The 20,662-nt window shown below is 40.2% G+C and overlaps 1 protein-coding gene across 1 annotated transcript in view; it reads right to left on the bottom strand.

Moving 5' to 3' along the window:
• The window catches only part of GALNT18 (polypeptide N-acetylgalactosaminyltransferase 18), a 352,471-nt gene extending 339,259 nt beyond the window's left edge, over positions 1-13,212 (bottom strand). Inside the window, exon 1 of the mRNA XM_082193671.1 lies at positions 13,185-13,212. Within this exon, the coding sequence (XP_082049797.1) occupies positions 13,185-13,197 (13 nt within the window). The 5' untranslated portion in view covers positions 13,198-13,212. The remainder of the gene's footprint in view (positions 1-13,184) is intronic.
• Between the last annotated feature and the right edge of the window lie 7,450 nt (positions 13,213-20,662).

Genomic DNA, 20,662 nt, shown 5'->3' with positions numbered 1-20,662 from the left:
TCCTCTGAAATTATCACTTATCCAAATTTTAAGATGTAGTTCTCCAACCAGTGTTTACAAAAAGGTATAAATGAGGGTGAAATATGTATAAAAATTAACGTATTAGTAAAAAATAGTAAAAACTGCATCAAAAACTGAGGATCCAAACTAAAAAAATCCTTCCATCCCTAACTTTGAGTATGATGTGGTTGGATACAATCCTTTTCTTCATCTTATTCTCTGTACATGCACCATGTCAACTTTAATGCCACATTTATTTCTCTGTTTGAACGTAAATTTGTTTTTTCATACCTTGTAGCTGTATTGGAAATAAATAGCAGTTCTTGGGCAAACTCTAAACTTTGAAACATAGGTTCGGAAATAAACAATTGTTTTTCTTTAAAAAGCCTCTTATATGTGGCAGATGACTAATTATCCAAACAATTGCTCAAGAAATAGTTTATCCAATGTGGCAGGCATAATAAATATGCATTAACGGGAGACATTGTTTTCAATTGCACATATCATTAATTCCAGAGACTATAATTGTCTTTTCAGTCATCAGATATGTGCATAAATCAAGCATTCGATGAATTTGATCAGAAATTAAGATGCTGTCAAAGTTATTTGTCAGACCTAGAAAATGTGACTTGTAAATTTAGTTCAATTATTTAATTATTCTCTAAATAGCTGTTGTTAAGTTTACTGACATAATAGCTTTCTTCATGTGGGTAAGTTAAATACACATTTTTCTTCTGTTAGTACCACTTCCACTTTGTTAGTGTCAGTTCTAATTTATATGAGTTATAGTAAGCTGTATATTTCAATTTAAGGAGTTGCAAAAGGCCTCGTTTAATTTGGACCCTGATTTACAAAAAAGCATAAGAAAAGCATAAGCTGGCTGTTATACTGCACCACTTCAGACTGTTACTTGGAAGTAGTGGTGTGTTTGTGTGCTCCCACATCATTAAAAATACTTCCTGGGCGTAGGAAGTCGGCATACCAAGAAGGAGAGGTTTAAATTTGTCTCTCTGACATACTATGGGACCATGATCTGAATTTTGGAACCTCTGTTTACCATTCATTCCTCAACATGTTTGTTCAAATGTGTATCCCATGCATTTAGGACAGGGGTCAGCAAACTTTTTCAGGAGAGGGCCGGTCCACTGTCCCTCTGACCTTGTGAGGGGCCAGACCCACCCCCTCCCGAAAGCACCCACCCTCCTGAAAGGTCCCCCCGCCAATGCCACTCACGATGCCTTGTCTTCAGCAGCGTTGGCGTCCTCTATCTCGGTGGGGTGCAGAGCCCATGCTGCTGGTTTGGGCGGCAGAGGCAGCCTCCACGCCGCTGCCACTTCCTACCTGCTCAGCCGCTTCCTCCCGCTCAGCCGCCTCAGCAGGAAGGAAGGGTTGGCACCCAGAGGTGTCCACGGCTTCTGATTGGCTGCAGGAGCTTCCTGCAGCCAATCAGAAGCCATGTCGTGTCACGGAGGTCAGTCTCCATGCAGCGAGGCCTCCGCACCATGCCTGTTTAGCACGGGGACTGACCGAGTGGGCGGCAGAGTCCGCAAGGTTCGCGGGCCGGATTAACAAGCCCAGTGGGCCGTATCTGGTCCGCGGGCCTTAGTTTGCTGACCTCTGATTTAGGACTTCACTCCTACATAATGTATTTAATATTGCATCTTCAGGAAACCAAAAGAAAGCTGTGCAAGTAGATGTGCCCAAGAGCTACATTTATAAGAATATAAGATGAAACTTCAGAACAGAAGGCTGGATTTTGATCTATAAAGCCTTAAAAAGCTCAGGACCTCAATATCTCAGTCTGCCTTTTCTTGTATGCAATGGAGGCTCTTCTGTTGGGCAAAGTGGAGCAAAGCCCTCCCAAGATTCTGCCCCCCCCAAATTTTTTTTGGGGGAAGCAATGAGTTATGTACAAAAGTTGAAGGAAGGGGGTCATTACTGTCATTAACTTAGGGCTCTTTGGGGATATTAACTGATCTGTTGGTTAGCTTTGTCTTCACTCAGTTTTCTGGGACACAATATGCATGACTTGTTAATTATTAAACTGTTAGTGGTGTAGAAATATTATACTTTTAGTTATGCATTATAGCTATCACATTGGTGTATTTACTTTTAATATTGTAAACTGCTTTGAGTACAAATTCAGAAAACTGTGGTATATAAATAAATTGACTGCTACTATTATAGGATGCAAAATACTAATGCAAGCCAAATCAGAGGGAAGAACAACATGGAAGAGCTTGACAAACCTGGTGTGATCTTCCAAATGTTAAGAGATGCAATTATCCGATAGCCAAACATTACTGTCAGATAATCAGTGTGACAATGGAAATAAATCCCCTGGGTTTTTGACAAGCTGCTTAAAACGTATCTTACAGCATTGGCATATAAACAGAATGCCATTACATGATGGAAAATTACAGAACCGAGGGCAAGACAGGGGGGCAGAGAGCAAATGTTTGTCCCACAGCAGAACTTGCAACGATGCCAATATGCTTTTTGCTTTCAAGGGCTAAACTAAAGTTGCATCTACTCTTTAAGCATAGATTACATCAAGTCTGGAGTGTTTCCAAAAAAGAAGTTTCAGATGTTTACTATAATATATAAGCTTTTCTATTAAATGAACCCTGACTGGAAGTTAAAATCTTTATCAAACTTCCCTGCCCACTGCAATGGTCACCTGCTGCAACCAGCCGGATGTCAACAAAATTAAACCTGCAGCTCTTGTTTGGCATTCAATAACCTTTGGGGAATAAAGTTCCACAGCTGCGGAGAGGCTGCTGAAAATGCCTATGAGCCTTTATGTCTAAACACAATGCACAGACGGAATTCCTCTGAGGGTAAGAAAGGAGGTTATTTGTTTCAGAGGCATAGTAGCTATTACGAATTTTATACACCAAGAAAAGAGAACCATATGTTGTGCCCTGAAGATAATAAGAAGTCAATGCAGATGCTGGAACACAGGTGTAAAAGTTCTGTCGGGAGATATGGGTGACTTATTCTACATATGTGGAAACTAACTGATTTCATCAAGCTGGGTCAATGTAACATTTCTTATCCTGAGGTCTTTGTTTTTAGAGCTTCTATTTTTTTAAGTTTACAGTGGAATTGGTAGCAAGCCCTGTTGATCATTGTCATAAACCAGTACAGTGGTGCCCCGCAAGACGAAATTAATTCGTTCCGCAATTTTTGCCGTCTAACGAATTTTTCTTCTTGCGAAGCACGGTTTAAACGGTTTAACAAAGTCGCAAGACGTTTTCGTCTTGCGAAGCAAGCCCATAGGGGAATTCGTCTTGCGAGGCAAATCGCGAATGAAAAAACCTTTCGTCTAGCGAGTTTTTTGTCTTGCGAGGCGTTCGTCTTGCGGGGCACCACTGTACTACATTTGTTAATTTATTTATTTACTACATTTATATCCCACCTGGCTGGAAAACCTAGCCAGATGGGTAGGGTATTATTATTATTATTTTATTTATTTATTTATTTATTTATTTATTTATTTATTTATTTATTTATTTTCCTCCCAAGGTGATCAGGATGGCGTCAGGTCCAGTGCTATCATTGGGCCAGCTAGGCATTTGCCTAGGCCACAGACCTCAGAAGGGTGCTGTACTGACCTATGATGGGCACATTTTTATACAGATGCTTTTTTGTTATACCCTATAAATTTCTGATAATGTTTTACTTTTATATTTTGAAGAACTTAATCACTTTTGAATTGCCCTGTGGGCTGTAGGTGTGTTGAGGGTTTTCCACAAGTTTTGATAGATGCTTCTGAGATTGCAAAGGAGAAAAAATACTACCAAAATTTGAGAAAGAACAAGTTAGACAGTTAGAAAAAGAAGAAAGAAAGGGTATGAGGTTGGGTATGACGCCCAAGAAGGATCCTTCACACACTTCCACTGTTGGTGTCAAGTGGTGAACAGTGTTTCTCAAAGATCAAACTCTTAAAAACTTACATATGCTCAATAATGTTTTGACAGAGACTAGTTGGCTTGGCAGCTATATCAGTTGAACATGCTCAACCATCAGCACTTGGCCTGAAGGAATTGGTGACAAAATTTGCCAAAGGAAAGGCATGCAAAGTGAGATTTTGATGGACATGAAATTGAAACTTTTAAGAGACTTAAATTTTAACACAATTCACAAGATTATTCAAAATGATTTGTATGCTAAAACATATTTTTATTTGAGAAAGATGATCAAAGTATTATGTATTATTGCTATTTAAAATAAATCTAGCAGTGCTTTATTCTTTTTATCATTAAATAATTAATTAAATTTGTATACCGCCTTCCACCTGTAGATCCCTAAAAGGCCTCGGCCCAGCATACCTCAAGGAGCGTCTCCACCCCCATCGTTCTGCCCAGACACTGAGGTCCAGTGCTGGAGGCCTTCTGGCAGTTCCCTTGCTGCGAGAAGCAAAGCTACAGGGAACCAGGCAGAGGGCCTTCTTGGCATTGGTGCCCGCCCTGTGGAACGCCCTCCCATCAGATGTCAAAGAGATAAACAACTATCTGACATTTAGAAGACATCTGAAGGCAGCCCTATTTAGGGAAGTTTTTAATGTGTGACATTTAAATATATTTTTAATCTTTGTTGGAAGCTGCCCAGGGTCACTGGGAAAACCCAGCCAGATGAGCGGGGTACAAATAATAAATTATTGTTATTATTATCATCATCATCTCAGGGCAAGTCACAGCATAAAAATAGAAGTTAAAAAACCACAAAATACATACTAAAAACAAGAACGAAAACAAGCCTGGTGCCTAAAGGTGTATAATGAAGGTGCCACACAAATATCCATGAGGAGCGCATTCCACAAACAGGGAGCCACTGCAGAAAAGGCCCATTCTTGTGATACCACCCTCCGGACCTTTTATGGAGGTAGGAAGGGAAGTGGGAGCTCCAGAATGCTGAACAATACCCAGAACCGTAAGATATAAAAACTGTTGGCTAGAAAACAGCCACCTAAGGGCAAACCAGGCATGCATTTAAATACAAAGAAGGGCAACCTTCATTCTGATCTTCTTGGGGGAATGAAGATATAAGCCCTCCCCAGCTGTGCGACATGTCCCCTGCCTTTGCAGGGAGAAAGAGACACCCTCACCCCCCCTCACCACTAATAACTAGTGTGCATCTAGTTTGGCCTTAAAGTGCAGAATGTGTTACATAACAACAACAACAACAACAACAACAACAACAACAACAACAACCTGCACTAAATTACTACTCAGTTTTAACAAAACCTAAGAAATGTGGCCTATATTGCAATTTATGTTTAGTTGTTTGATGATCCTGTTGGGAGGAAGGGCAGTATACAAGAATGAATGAATGAATGAATGAATGAATGAATGAATGAATGAATGAACAAAAAAACAAGTGGAACTCTTAGAAATAAGCATCTGGACTCAGACTAAGCTTAGCAGACGAAGTTTTATTTTATACATCCTTCCTTGCATTCAGACACAAGCTGATGCACATTCTTCCTTCCAGACGCCGTCTTGCCCTGACAGTCTAATGTAAGTCTTGGGATGGACTGCTCTGTCATTAATGTTGGATATTCTGAAATCCTGGCCGCATCTGCTACAAGCAGCTACCAACACTTGACTCTTAACTCTGATTTATAGACTTTTGTTATCAATGATTTATTTATTTCCTTCTTTCTTTCCTGTTTGCTTGTTGCATTTTAGCTTATTTAGTTTTGTTTTATGCTTGCTGGCTTTTTGAGTTAACAACAAAAATAAAAATTGCTGGGTTACTCTTTCAGTGAGTGCATTTGCTGGATACTGTCATTTGAAACCTGGGCTTGAGTATTAACATCTCTGCAACTTTCTATTCCATCTCTCTCTCCAATATTAGAAAGCATGATTCAGTGCACAAGTATTCGGAAGGCAGACACGGAAGAGCAACGGTGACAGGAACATCAAGAGGAGGGTACGTACAGGCAAAGAAAACAATGGCTAAGTCTCATTGCTTGACTTGTTTTCAGGATGACTCCAAGCACTCCGGTGCTCTCAGCCTGAGATGAAGGAATAATAGATGTGGCTGCAGAGAAATGCCAAAAGTCACACTGTGGGATGCTAAAGGAATGACTGGCCATGACTGCTAAGCTTCAAAATCAGCATCTGTCTCAATGTAATTCCAGGGAATTCACTTAGTTGCACTGTTAGCTTTTTATTAATCTCCCTTACCTAAAGACAGCTGTTTGGCTTTCACAACATACCTGGTTGAGATTTGCTAAGCCCCCATAGTTTATGGTTTCTGGCTTCTGGCCCAAACCTGGATGTCTGGGAAGGCTTCAGTTGAAAAATGTTTCCTTCCTTGTTACATTGTGTAAAAGCTGTTTTCCTTCCTCTTTGCCTTCACTTTGGCTTTTCAGTTGTTAGTTGAGATAGTTAAAAAAAAGCTGTCTCCCTTTTATGATCATTGCTTAATATATATTTTGAATTTGGTTTTTATTGTAGGTATATTTTATTACTTTAAGCCACTTTGAGTTTCTTTCTTTGGAGGAAAGGGGCCTATGAGCTTCTTTTGTGTACACTGCTTAGAAATGCTATTAAATAAAATTTTAAATTAATAAAATGAAATAAACCTGCATGAGCCTACCAAGACATGTAAATTTAACATGTGTTTTAATGTTATGTATTTTTAATGTTTACATTTTGAAAATTTTAGGTCAACTTGTGCTTGCTTTTAACATTTTCTCTTATCAGCACTTTCATATATATCCTACAATTTATGTAAACTACTTAGAGGATTTGATGACTAAGTGGTATATAAATACTATTAAGTGAAATAAATAAAATAAGCTCCCACATTTCAAATTCTGAACACAAGCATCTACCCATAATACTACCATACCACTTTAAACAGTCATGGCTTCCTGCAAAGCATCCTGGGAACTGCAGTTTGTTAAGAGTGTTAAGAGTTTTGGGGATTCTGGTAAAAAACAAAGTAGATCATGAAAGCCTGAAATCTGCCAATCCCTGCTCTAAGGGATGAATGGAGAAAAACAGCCCCTTCATATTTTAGTCATCCTTCATGTCTACACCCACAACAGATGCAGAAACTGACCTCCATTTCCCAAGCCTCTCTAGCCAATCTTGAAATAATTCAATGAGTCGTTGTCCTTCATGTTGTAAGTGACACTTACTAAGAACTATACCAGAAAGGATCAGTATTTTTCTCTGTTCACGGTTGTTTAAGTGAACCGACAGAGGAAAAGATGATGGGCAGCCGATCAGGTTCCAAGGTGGTAAAATGTGAAAGGCCAGACTCATTTGTCATTGCCAAATGTGGGGAACATCGGAAGAGAAATGATAACTGATACAGAAGAACATAACATACATTGAGAAGAGCTCAAGAGGTGACAGGTGATGATAATAAAGTCTGCTGTTGACTTGATGAGCTGCCAGTGCCCAGGGTCAGTAGGACAACTGTGTATTATAAACAGGACAACTGTGTATTATAAATAGCGCTGATAAGTTCTGTAATTGAAAATAATAGGTATACTGTCTATGCCTTATCTTTGTACCAAATGGAGCCAGAGCTTTGTTCCTAACCAAGTTGTTCACAAAACCAGGGCCGGAGAACCCTTTTTCACTCAAAGGGCCACATTCTCTTCTAGGCAAGCTTCTGGGAACCAAAAATCAGCGATGGGCGGAGACAGAGACAAAAGTTCCAGAGCGACGAATGTGATGTTTACCTTTGTGCAATAGGCTGGTTTCAACACATCTACACTTCCCTCTCCATCCTCCATACAGGCAAGCAAGAAACAGTATCAGAGTTTAAGGATGCATTCCTGCCAGGCAAAAGCACTCAAGGCAGGTGCAAGCCAAGGCAGATGAGGGTGTGTGACGTAGGGAGAGTTTCGAGACCCAAGAAGAGAGGCATGGAGAGCTGGGTTTGACCCCTGGGCCTGACGCTACCCATCCCTGCTTAACAGTATGCAAGTAATCTTCCCACTTCTCAGTTTAAGATTACAGTCCCATGCACACTTGATTTTGTATAATTGCAGTCCTAGGTACAAGAGCATAGTGGTGCTACTTACTTAGTCCCACAGCTCTGGAATTTTTTAGCAACTTGGCTCTGTCAAACCACAACATTTTAAAGCCTTTAGGAAAAATCTGAACTCCCATCTGTTCTCACTGACTTTTTTCCTGGATTCCACCCCTCCTCCCCGCTATTCTTGCTTTGGGTCATATTGGTGCTTTAATTCTGAGCTGGATGTTTGTCAGTTTTATTATTTGCTGGCTTATTAATATTTTTGATTCGTGATTGCGTTGTACCACATTGCAGTGCTTTTATGGAAGCCGCCAGAGAAGAGTTTTATTCTTAAAGGTAGCATATTAATATTTTAAAGCAACAAATGCTTCTGAGCGAACAAGCATAGAATTGAAATGCACAACTATGAAATAATGTAAGTAATAAATTATCAGTTAGAAAACATGGTTGTTTATATACTTTTGTGAGTGGGTTTCAGCATGAACCAGAATTTTAAGTTTGCACAATTAAAATGAATTGAAGGTCTTTTTTGCCCTAGCAGAACAAATCCACTTTAAGAGAAGGGTTCTGCTGTTTGGAAAGTGACAGAGAAATAAATTTAAAAGTGTTAGATGAACAAATGTTTAAAGGGAAGATATGCAAACATCCCACAATCAAATCAGGGTAAATGCTGGAGGATGCTCATTGCCTCTTTACCACACTGTAAGCAAATTAGGATGAATGCTCAATAAAGACTGGGCATATTCTAACCATTGCACAATCTTTGCACAAGCAAATCTAAATGAATATTGAATATGTGGAGGAGCTGTAGGAAAGAAAGCAGTCAAGAAAGCAGAAAGAAAACCGCCAAGAGCATCTCCTTTCTATAACAAATGCTCACAGGCAGAGCTGATACAATCCAAAAAGATTTTTGACATGGCCTTGGTTATAGGATGCTGTTTCCCTGGACTTGGTACAAACCCAAGTCAAATACTTCTGTTCCTAAACTTTTTCATTTTAGTTCCCCTTACATGAAAGAATGAGGGTGAGGGCTTTGGTGACTGACATTCAGGGAACATGTGTTACCACGCAGGGACACATGGTGTGTCCAAGGCATGTTGATGCTACAGGTGGAGATAAGTTGAGCCATAGTCTGAATTCTGAAGTGTACCACATCATTTCCATGGAAATGAACCTTCGATCTTTGGTAGAACACACAATTTGCACACAGAAGGTCCCAAACTCAATCCCTAACATATCCAATTAAGAGGATCTCAGTTATCCAAAACATTCCTAGAGACTTTAGAAATCAGCTACCATTTGGCTGGATGGGCCTGACTTATTACAGGAGTTCAGAAATGCACAATGTTTGGATTACTTAATTTTTTAAAAAAAATAAATCCCAAGCTTTGAGTGGTCAACAGCACACTGGAAAAGACCCTATTCAGTGGGTCACACAAGGCATCTGGGGAAAGTCAGAGACATAGGCCATTCTCACCATGTTGACCCAAATGTCTTGTGGCAAAACACTCCAAAGCAAAATGTGCATCTTTGTAGCTGAAGAGGCAAACATTTAATGCTGCCTGAACAGACCACCAGCAGGATCTACTGTGACACTCATGTGACCTTTGCTGGCTGCTGGCTCAGATATAGTGATTATATTATATAACATTAACAGCTGCAGAGTTAACTCTCCAACTCAGTGCACAAAACAGTATCTATAAGGTGCATTCATTGGTTTCATTTTAATTCTGTCCCTTTTGGTAGTTACATATTGGTAAATAAATGCCCATAGCAACTTTGTTTCTTAACAAATGGTGTTTTTTTGACAGTTAATAAAAATAATGATTGAGCACCAGTAACACAGTTATATAATTACACCAGAGGATTCTTGATCATAAAGGCCCAGTGATACCCTGAAAACTTCACCATAGTTAAGAAAATATCACTAAATTTGTGATAAATCCTGATTTATAGCAACTTGTTCTAAGCTGCAGTTGGTTTAAAATGTCATTGTGATGGTAAAGATGTAAATTCTCCTACATGAAAAATTATCATGCTGTAGGTCACTGATGAAGAGAGTTGTATGAATCAATTTTCCAACATTTTTAGATTGCAGTGGGAGTTATCAACTGCTTCATAAAAAGAAGATTAATTATACAATTCTATTATCACATATTTTTGGGTGGATGATCAAAGCACCTGTAATTGCTTTAAGCCTACTTCACAAATATAACAGGAACAGTTGATGCATCTACAATCCTCTTTTTTCCTTTGGCAAAGTAATGCCTTGTTTCTCAGCAGCAGATTTATTCATAAGAATGTCACAATTTGACAAATGCCTAATTTATAATTTCAATCTACTAATAGCCATCTAAGAGACCTAAGAGCATATCTCAGGCACACCTGTGATTCTCCTAAAAGAACCTGAGCAAAAGCTAACGCATGAAGGAACAGTGTTACTTATTCTGATTGATTACTTTGCTAATGCAAGTATTCATTCATGCCATTATTAAACGAATAAATCTACCCAGTGCTTTTTTTCTGGGGGGATGCATGGCTGAGCATACCCCTAAACATTTTGTGAATCTTTGTACTTTTGTCCATTGACTGCATTTCTTTTTCCCAATTTGAACTATAAAATGGTGATTTTCTTGAGTCAAAATGAGAGTACCCCTAAACAATTTTTTTTAGGAAAAAAAGCACTGCATCTACCATGAATTAGTTTAAAGGTAAAAGGACACCTGACAATTAAGTCCAGTTGTGAACGACTCTGGGGTTGCGTGCTCGTCTCGCTTTAAAGGCCGAGGGAGCCGCCGTTTGTCCACTTCCGCAGACAGTTTTTTCCGGGTCATGTGGCCAGCATGACTAAGCTGCTTCTGGCGGAACCAGAGCAGCGCACGGAAACGCCATTTACCTTCCCGCCAGAGCAGTACCTATTTATCTACTTGTACTGTGTGCTTTCGAACTGCTAGGTTGGCAGAAGCTGGGACCGAACAACAGGAGCTCACCCTGTCACGTGGATTCGAACCACCGACCTTTCGATCGGCAAATCCAAGAGGCTCAGTGGTTTAACCCACAGCGCCACCCGCGTCCCTATGAATTAGTTTACATAACTTATATTGCCTTTCTTTACATTGCTTTACCTTCATCAAACGCCATAATGCCATTCAGCATTATATTCAATTAAATATAATGCTGATCCATTACAATTACAACCATGAGCCTGTGGTTATCACTGGTTATGTTTTTTCCTTGTTCCACTGGGTAGCTGATGAACTTATTCAAACTGGCTGAAAGACCCAATTAGTGTTGGTGCATTGGCTAGGACTTGACATGGTATGCACTAGCCTTGACTGGATCCCCAAATGAACACCGGACAGGTGTTAGTGATGGAGCCTGTTAGGGGCCCTGGGTTAGTAATGGTCATATTCTCTGACCACACATGCGGTGGTCTGGCTTACCCCCTTTGTTCTGGTTCATGTGCATCCCATAGCTCTTCTCACCTTGCTCTTTATTTCTAACAAACCGAAATAAAAGCTAGTGTTGAAATTGAGCTGCCATGCTTTCAAATAGCCTTGTCGTTTTCAGATTAGCATATACATTGCCCTATGATTTTTGGTCAATTCTTGTTTTGCTGTTCAAATTCATTTTTATGGTGCTTCTTTGAGATTAAGAAACACTATATCAGTTGCCCCCACCATCACCAAAGATGTTTACAATTTCTTTGGGCAGAGAGAGATACTTTTGTTGATGACTAGGCATCTTAATGGGCTTTATAATGCAAACCAATTTATTATGAATGATTGGACTTTGCAATAAAAACAAAATCAATCTGTTTAAATAAGGGAGAGATGAGGAGATGCTATTTTTGCACAAAAATAAAATTGAAGGTGGAACTATGTATTGTGTATGGGCCATCATCAAAACATCATCCCTCTGGCTAGTTCTCCAGTGTCAACAGTAAGTGGAAGGAGGGATTATGTGGGGCAAGAAATGAAAACCTCATGCTGCACTATGAGTGGGAGAACTCAACATGGGGATGCCATGTGTTCAGTGATAGCTTCATGGAGAGCTTAACTGTGGTGTAGCAGTTAAGAGTGTCAGGCCAGGACCTGGGAGACCAGGATTCGAATCCCTGCTAAGCCACAAAGCTCACTGGGTCACCTTCGTCCCGTCACTGCCTTTCAGCCTAACATACCCCACAGGGTTATTGTGGGGTTTAATTGTGTAAGGGGGAGAACCTTGTATGCCAACTTGAGCTCCTTGGAGTAAAAGGTGGGATGGAAATGGAACAATAAATAAATGTTTCACTTCATATAATAAGGAAGGGGTGAATACCAGCATCTGTTTAAAACAGAGGTCACCCAAGGGCACATTCGCAAATGAGAGAAACCGTTGTGGGCATCACACACAACCCTTATCTCAGCACACACCGCAACGTATTCTATTGGCTACAACTGAATGCTTTTTCAAGCCTACTTGCAGTTGGTGGTGGAGACCCTGTGAGCACATACACACTCACCAGCACTACACTGGCAACTCTTGGTTTGAAATAACTATCTACAAGAGACGACTTAGCACAGATCCATTATTTAACACTTATGCTAGTTTACGTACCTTGAGCTTCTCCTGCTTCCCAATTGAATGATATGCCCCCTTTCTGACATCAGCCTGGGAGATCATTATTTAATAGAAAACAGGCTCAGACTGCAAATTATTTCTAGCTAAACTGTACTATGCTTCATTATCATACCAGCTACATCTCAGAGTCAACATTCATAACTCAAACGTTTAAGTTGTAATGCAAACATGCATGCATCCCAGAGAAATTATTTATGATATTTTAAATATTTTAGACTGAAAAGGCTTACAATCTTTCTGTCCCCGCACCCACCGCCCCAGAATTAAAGAAGAGGCATAAAGGAACCCATCTGAATAAAATCAATCTTGGACAGTCTGTGTTCAGCCCCTCCTATGCATAGGATAACATGGCAGATAATATACAATTAAAGTGCAGCTCTGCTTGGGAAAGAGAGTGTATATAAAATGTTATCACTATACACCATCTTCCTAGCTTCTGTATATATTAAAATACTATTTTTCAAACAAAATTACTTTCAGAAAAAAGTACTAGACCTAGAGGTGGTATTGCAGAGCAATAAATGGAACAAGAATTTAACTTATAGGGCACTTACTCAGGACCAGCATTCAGGTGAACAGAGGGCAAGCCAATGGGCAGCTGTGATGAGGAGATGGATCCTCTCAAGGTGTACTGAAAGAACAAGTGAGCTTACTCATTATAAGAGAAACAGTCATTTGTTATCTCATAATGCAGTAACAATCTTCGATCTAAACTATAGGTTGCAAGAGGTACTTTAATATGTGATTGCTCCTTTGAAAAAATGTGGTGGGGGGAAGTCTTGCCAATGTTGTCTAGTGTAGAAAGCAAAAGGCCATGTCAAAAAATATAAACCCATAAGAATTAGGTTTAATGGAAATCAGACATAACATATTTTGGTGTAGTGCCGTTCGAAACCGTGTTCATTGTGAGGGGATGTATTATTGCCTGCAGTTATTTAAAACAAGTGCATATACCATTTTTCTTCAGTTAATGCATTACAAAAACGAAAGGCATAATATAAAAAACGGATGAAACCAGTCACAAAGAATGGTAGCATGTACTGTATCATGAAAGTAAAGAGAGACAAAACAGCCTTCTGAAGTATACAATTGTGCCCCGTTTCTGAAAAGCTCTGAAGGATATTTCTGCATGCAATGGAGGCTGATCCATTAGGGCAAATGAGACCCTGCCCACACAATCTCACTCTGCTCTCACCCAGCCCCCACTTGCCTGCTTTTCTACATAAAACCAGTCCAAGGGGTAGCACTGCAGGTCAGCTCCCTGTCCTGTGTCTCAATGTTGCCCTTGTAGAACTCAGCAGGGAGGATGAACTCACAGCTAGAATTGGTTGATTCTGCTGGTATCTCTGCCCTTTGCCCAACTAGTGCCAATAAGCACCAGACACCATTGTCTATATGTACTTCCATGGGCTCCACAAAACCAGGGCTACTCCACCCATGTCAGGCCCTCCTGACAAGGGATCTTTCGGTTCCCCTGCCCGCCTTCAGCCCTAGAGATCTTAGCACATTAAGCAGAGGAGTAAAGTTTCCTCTAACTCCTGTTCCTTCGTTCTCAAGATTCTGCAATTCAGGCTGATACAAAATCAACTAAAACAATAATTCTTCATAGAGTAAATTCTTCATGTCTAGATGAGTTGTAGTTGCTGGGAGGTTTACACATCTTTGGACAGATCCCTTATTAAAGCAGAACTGTTCTAAATTGTTTCCAGCTGAATTTTTCTCTAGGGCCTAAGATCTGAAATAAGACTAATTCAAGTGCAAGATCTGAGCGCGCACACAAACACACACACACACACACACACACCTTATATGGAATGGATCCTATCACATAAGGAGGGATGGGGAACTTGTGGACCCTCCAATTGCTGTTGGATGCAAGCTCCCATAAACCCCTACAAGCATGGCCAGTGGTCAGGGATGATGGAACTTGTAGTCCAACAGCATCTGGAGGACCATAGCCTTCCTGTCTCTGGCATAAGGGATTTGCAAAATCCTGGTACAGTGGAGAATGTAAAAACTGAGTCATTAAGAGATAAGATACCTATTCAGCGTAGCATGTTGATTTTCCAAAGATAATTCATAATCCTTGTTTTTTACTTTTAAGGATCAAGGCCATACAGTGTGGTAAAATAAAAGTCTGCTACATAGCTACTGATATTTACTTCACCTTCACACTGTTTGCTAGTTGTAGTGGTGTGATTTATAATAGCTGAGATTGCTCTTTTGAAAGGGACTTTTTCAATGCATGCTATTAAATTGCTGGTTAATTTTCCACATGAGGTATTAGATATAATCAGGCACAAAGAAGTAGTGGGATGTATTGATACTATGTCTCCCTGTGATATGCCAAAGAAATTCATGTTTTATATTATAGTATGGCTCTCTGTTTAAGATCAGGCTGATTTGTGTCTCCCTCTTGTCTGATGGTGGGACTGGAAAGTACACCAATACAAGGCACCCTTGACACTTTAATAGCTTTATTTAAATTGGCTTGGGATTTATTACCAAGTCGTCCTTTTAGTAGGTGATCCTATTACAACACCACTGTCTCTGCAATTATAAGCAAGAATTCAAACAAATTAAAATTGGCCTTGGTTCCATGGTGACTTTAATGTGAACAACAGCTGGCCATGCAGCTAAGCGGTCATCTGACGGCTCTGTTGCATGGCCAGATTAGAATTTCGTTTGTGATGAGGTGTGTGGAAAAAGTTACTGACCTCATCGCAACCTTGAAACCAATCTGGATGTGCCGTGAAGCAGTTCAGATGATTGCTTGCCCATGCAACCACATTAAGTTCAAAACACATATAATTAAATGAATTTATGTTAAAAGAAAAAGTATGTATCTGTTCATCCAGACACATGCAGTTGCTGGAACCTCATATTGGGGTTCCAAAGCATGTTCTCCTACTCAGCTACTGCTTCTTTCACCTTCATGCCCATCATTGCAACTAATTCTTGCTTCTATTTGAACACAACATTCTTATTTCATTGCAGGAAGAGATATTTCACAGATCACATCCCTTCATGTTAAAGCATTGATCAAAGATAGGAATCCAGAAATATGTATTGACATGGATGTCATTCAATAGGAGTTTTGGAGCAAGATGTCATCAACATGCTGATTATACCCAAAATTCTGTTGCATCTGAGCAAGCCCTGGACCAATACCTAGGTTGTAGCTGTGGTGATCTGGATGGGGGTCAATAAACTTAACTTGAATCCTGGAAAGACAGAGGTTTTGTAGGTGGGTGGTTCCCAGGTCAATCGCCTGTTCTGTTCTGGATGGCACTGCACTCTCAGAGTTTAACAGAGTTTAAAAATAGGGATTTACATTTATTCTTTCTGAAGCCATGCTGAATATGTTACCACAGGTGAGTTATAATGGAGAAAAGTTTCGACTATTTTCCTCTTTCTGTTCTTCAAAAAGCAGCTCTCTGCTTCTTTGATTGATTGCACTATAATATGGGATGTTATGGAATCACACTACATAATCTAATTTATGTATTATCCCAGCTCAGTGCATGGATGATAAAGAAGCATCATCCGGACTTAATATTTTATGATGACTGATCAGTCAAAGTTTGACCCAGGTTCAAATTTTATGGAAGGAAGCAAAGTAGGTGGAAATGAGCAACCAAAATAGGCTGCATTGCTCAGTAGACACTACATCCTTAGCTAGTACAGTAATGTAATCATTTCAACACATGCCAAACTTTTGGCTGTGCCTACTTTACTTTTCAGGCACAAAGTGAGTTGAGAACATAAGAACATAAAAATTGCCCTGCTGTATCAGACCAAACACCTATCTAGTCCAGCAACCAGTTTCTCCCACAGGTTAATTAGATGCCTCTAGATAGGACAAAGGGGTAATATTCAGGACCCTGGCATTCTGTCACATGTGGTGCTTGGTTGTGTAAATGGATGTAATGTGCTGAAAATGAAATGTACGCAGCTGCTGTCCCCAGTGCCATGGAGACTTCAGGTTCTCACACCTTCCTTCAATGCTCCTTCACACATTATGCCTTGCGTTAACAGGTTTTCCCATCTGGTTGATAATTACATTGTACCAAAGGATTATTCAGAACAAAAGAAATTTGCTTCTTCCAACCAGCTAGCATATCACAAAATCTTGCTGTGAGTTTTCCCTCTCTCAACTGAAATCTCTTAGCCCACTTCCTCACCCAAACCTGAAAGTGTTTCCATGGAAGAACTGGTAGGGGTGGATCCTACACAAATATGTCCCTTTTTCCATGAGTTCTCACAGCCACACTAGAAGCATGGCAACAGAAGTGAGCTGCCGCTCCCTTGCTTGACCAGGGTCCCAAACCCAGCAACAGAAGTAGGAAGCGTTCCTTGCTTCTGCAATTGGACAAATTCCTTATTTTTCCCTGTTATTGCTGGGAGCCTTGCACAGTGCTGGAAAATAGATGCCTACTATAGGAGCAATCACGGTCCCTTCTCCTGCCAACCTAGCAGTTCGAAAGCACCTCAAAGTGCAAGTAGATAAATAGGTACCGCTCTGGCGGGAGGGTAAACAGCGTTTCCGTGCGCTGCTCTGGTTTGCCAGAAGCGGCTTAGTCATGCTGGCCACATGACCCGGAAGCTGTATGCCGGCTCCCTCGGCCAATAAAGTGAGATGAGCGCCGCAACCCCAGAGTTGGCCACGACTAGACCTAATGGTCAGGGGTCCCTTTACCTTTTTTAATAGGAGCAATCAATCAATCAATCAATCAATCTTTATTGTGATCAAAGACCAGGCAGCAGAATTAAGAACAGCAACATATGCATCCTTATCTTCTTGTGTGCTGCACAGATTCCAGCATGACACAGTAAGGGAGGGTCACAGAATGGCCTAGGCAACTGAGTATCATTTCCTGCACTTTGCTGTGAAGCTTGTGTTGGGAAATAACTGGTGAATACCAATTAATCCTGAAGTCTCACACATGTGGGGAACTACAAAGAATTATGAATTCTGATTCTGTCTTCTGCATCATTAGCTACCTCTCCCTGTTTGGTGTCATCTGCAAATTTGATGAGCATCCCCTCAATTTCTTCATGTAAGTCATTTCTAAATATGTTGAACAACAAGCCCAGGACAGAACCCTGCGGCATCCCACTTGTCACCTTTTTCCAGGATAACAAGGAACCATTAATGAGTATACTTTGGGTTCAGTCAACCAGCTACAAATCCACCTATCAGTTGCCTCGTTCAACCCACATTTAATCAGCTTTCTCGTGAGAACATTATGGGGAACTTTGTCACAAGCCAGACTGAAATCAAGATATTGTACACTATGTCCACAGCATTTCCCTGAAAGTTTGGTAATCTGCTCTAGTAAGGCATCATCCAAGTCTTCCGTCTGGCTTGGCGGTCTACAGCAGACACCCACAGTAAGGTCACTTGTTTCTCTCTCTGACAATTTTTACCCATATACTCTCAGTCTGCTTTTCATGCTCCATGTCATGGATTTCTTCACAAGTGTACACATCCTGTTTGGCAGCATAAAATTTCCCACAGCATGGGACTCCTTCCAGACAACCTGTTTATTAAGTATTCATCCTGATTCGCTTACACAGAGGGTGGACTATGTCTGGTCTTTATGAAGCATTCATTCAGATGTTTGTTTGCTGGGAGGTTCTAGGACTATAAGCATCCATCCTCAATTCATCATGCATTGCTTGTACTATGGTTCCCCAACTTCCCATTAATTAATTAATCATTCATTCATCCAACACTTTTTAGTGCATTTCCCCATCACTTTCCTAACTGCAAAATGTTTTGTTTTGTTTTTTTAGTGGATCCCTTGTGCAAAGACAACAAAGTACTTTAAGCCACTTTAATTGCACAAATCCAAAATGCCAGCAGGCATTTGAATCCCCTGCCCACGCCAAATACCGGCAGTCAGGAAGTGGCCATGCATAGTGCTAGAAAGACAGGTGGTGTCTCTGCTTTGCCTTGGCAATGTGGCAAGGGGTGCTCTTCCTCCCCTCCCCATCCCCGGCACAATGAACAAACTTCACCCATATTTATAGCCCAGCCCTCTTGAAAAATTGCCAGCCAGTGGTTTGCAGGCAGTGAAAACAGCTATGTAGTTAGGGCCGATACTTCAGCTCACACTGCCCCAGCCACCAATCTTTATATGGGCAACCAAAAGCAGCCAAGGATTACTTATTCATCAGCTTTCCTCAGTCACGATTCTCACTACTATAAATCAAAAACGTCAGTAACAGCTCTCTCTCTCTCATCCTCAGTTCTCACAGAGTGACTCTTATGCCTGTGGAAAAAAACTCTGGGAAAGAATGGTTTATATTAGGATTGTTCTTCAGGGAAGCATGTTTTATATTAGAATAGTTCCTCCAGAGGAGGAACAGGAAATAGGAGGGCTGAGGGAGTACTAGAGATGCAAGGAATCTCCTCTTGCCACTAGAAGGAGAGGGGTTAGCTCATGATCTGCAATATGTTCAAAGGAAAGCATCATTCATTTATTCCTAATTATGCTATATTAATTCCAAACTATCCAGGACCAGTGCATTAAAAGGGAAATTAATATTCAATTAGCCTAAAGCTTCTGCATTTGCAAATATTAATGAGTGGCTTTTTACTTGCTGAGGTGTCTTCTTTGAAGAGCTTTGATTATAGGGATTCTCATTTATAGATCTTAAGGTTTTTTAAGAAGTAGCTTTTAAGATTACAGATCTTCAGAGGTTAATTTCCTGAGGCCTCCGGTTCCTTCATTTTCTGCGGAATTGTACTTTAAAGTCATGTACTTGTTCTTGGAAGGCAGATTTTGGACCATCTTTAACAGAAAAGTGCGATCCTTCAGGGAGGCTCACCTGGCACCTTTGTTATGTATCTTTAGGTGCCAGGCAAAAACACTTATGTCCTTTTAATTGTGTTTGTGGGAGGGTGTTATTGGTTTGCTTTCACTCTTTTTCTTGTTTTTATTATGTATTTTGTGTTATTATTTTGTATTTTTATGTTGTGAACTGTCCTGTGATCCTTCAGGGCAGCATAAAAATTCAATAAATAATACTAAAAATAATAATACTAAATATTAGAATTTCAAAAACTTAATTATCATCATTGGGTTGTATCCAATGATGCACTTCCACTCACACAAACTGGGGCACCTGATTTTGGCCAATCTCCCCTACACATCACATCACAGCTGCCCCTGTGGGTTCAGAAGCTCTCCAGGCGCTAGTCAAACTAAGCAGACCCACTGAAATTAATGGACCTCACTTAGACATGCTCATTAATTCCAGTGGATCTGCTCTGAGGAAAACTTAGTTGAATATCACCCTCTGGAACAGTGTAGGATATAGCGCAGAGGGCTACAGCAGGTAATAGATTGGGTGAAAATAAGGTGAACCACTTTGCACAACTGAGAGCCACTGGGGTGTTTACAGTGTTGGGCTAGGACCTGAGAAACCAGGGTTCAAATCCCCATGAAACCCTCTGGGCAGCCTTGAGCTAGTCACTATCTTTCAGCCTAACACACTTGACAGGTATCTGAAGAAGTGTGCATGCACACGAAAGCTCATACCAATAACAAACTTAGTTGGTCTCTAAGGTGCTACTGGAAGGATTTTTTTTTATTTTGTTTTGACTATGGCAGACCAACACAGCTACCTATCTATATTTCACAGGGTTGCTGTGAGGATAAAATTGAGAGGGGGAGAAGTTTGTATACCACTTTGCACTCCCTGGGGAAAAGGGGGATATAAATGTAATAATAAATAAAATGAAATGTTATTTCCATTTGCACAATGTCACCACTGAATTTAACCCATTTGTTCTGTTTAGAATCATAGAAGAGAGAGAAAGAAGAACAGCCCATTTTATTATTATGAAGGGTCAGCAATGTGAGTTTTTTGTAAGCAAAATGTTACATTTCAATAATATCTAGGTGGTTGCAAATATTTTCCAAAAATATTCCAAAAATTTATATATATTATTCCATGCACAGAGGTATATCATGAACGTAGGGCAGTTAATTACAACATATATATATATATTTACCCAATC

Source organism: Podarcis vaucheri (genome assembly GCF_965113315.1).
Source record: "Podarcis vaucheri genome assembly, chromosome: 1".
Lineage (NCBI taxonomy): Eukaryota > Metazoa > Chordata > Lepidosauria > Squamata > Lacertidae > Podarcis > Podarcis vaucheri.
This window is presented reverse-complemented; position numbering and strand designations above follow the sequence as displayed.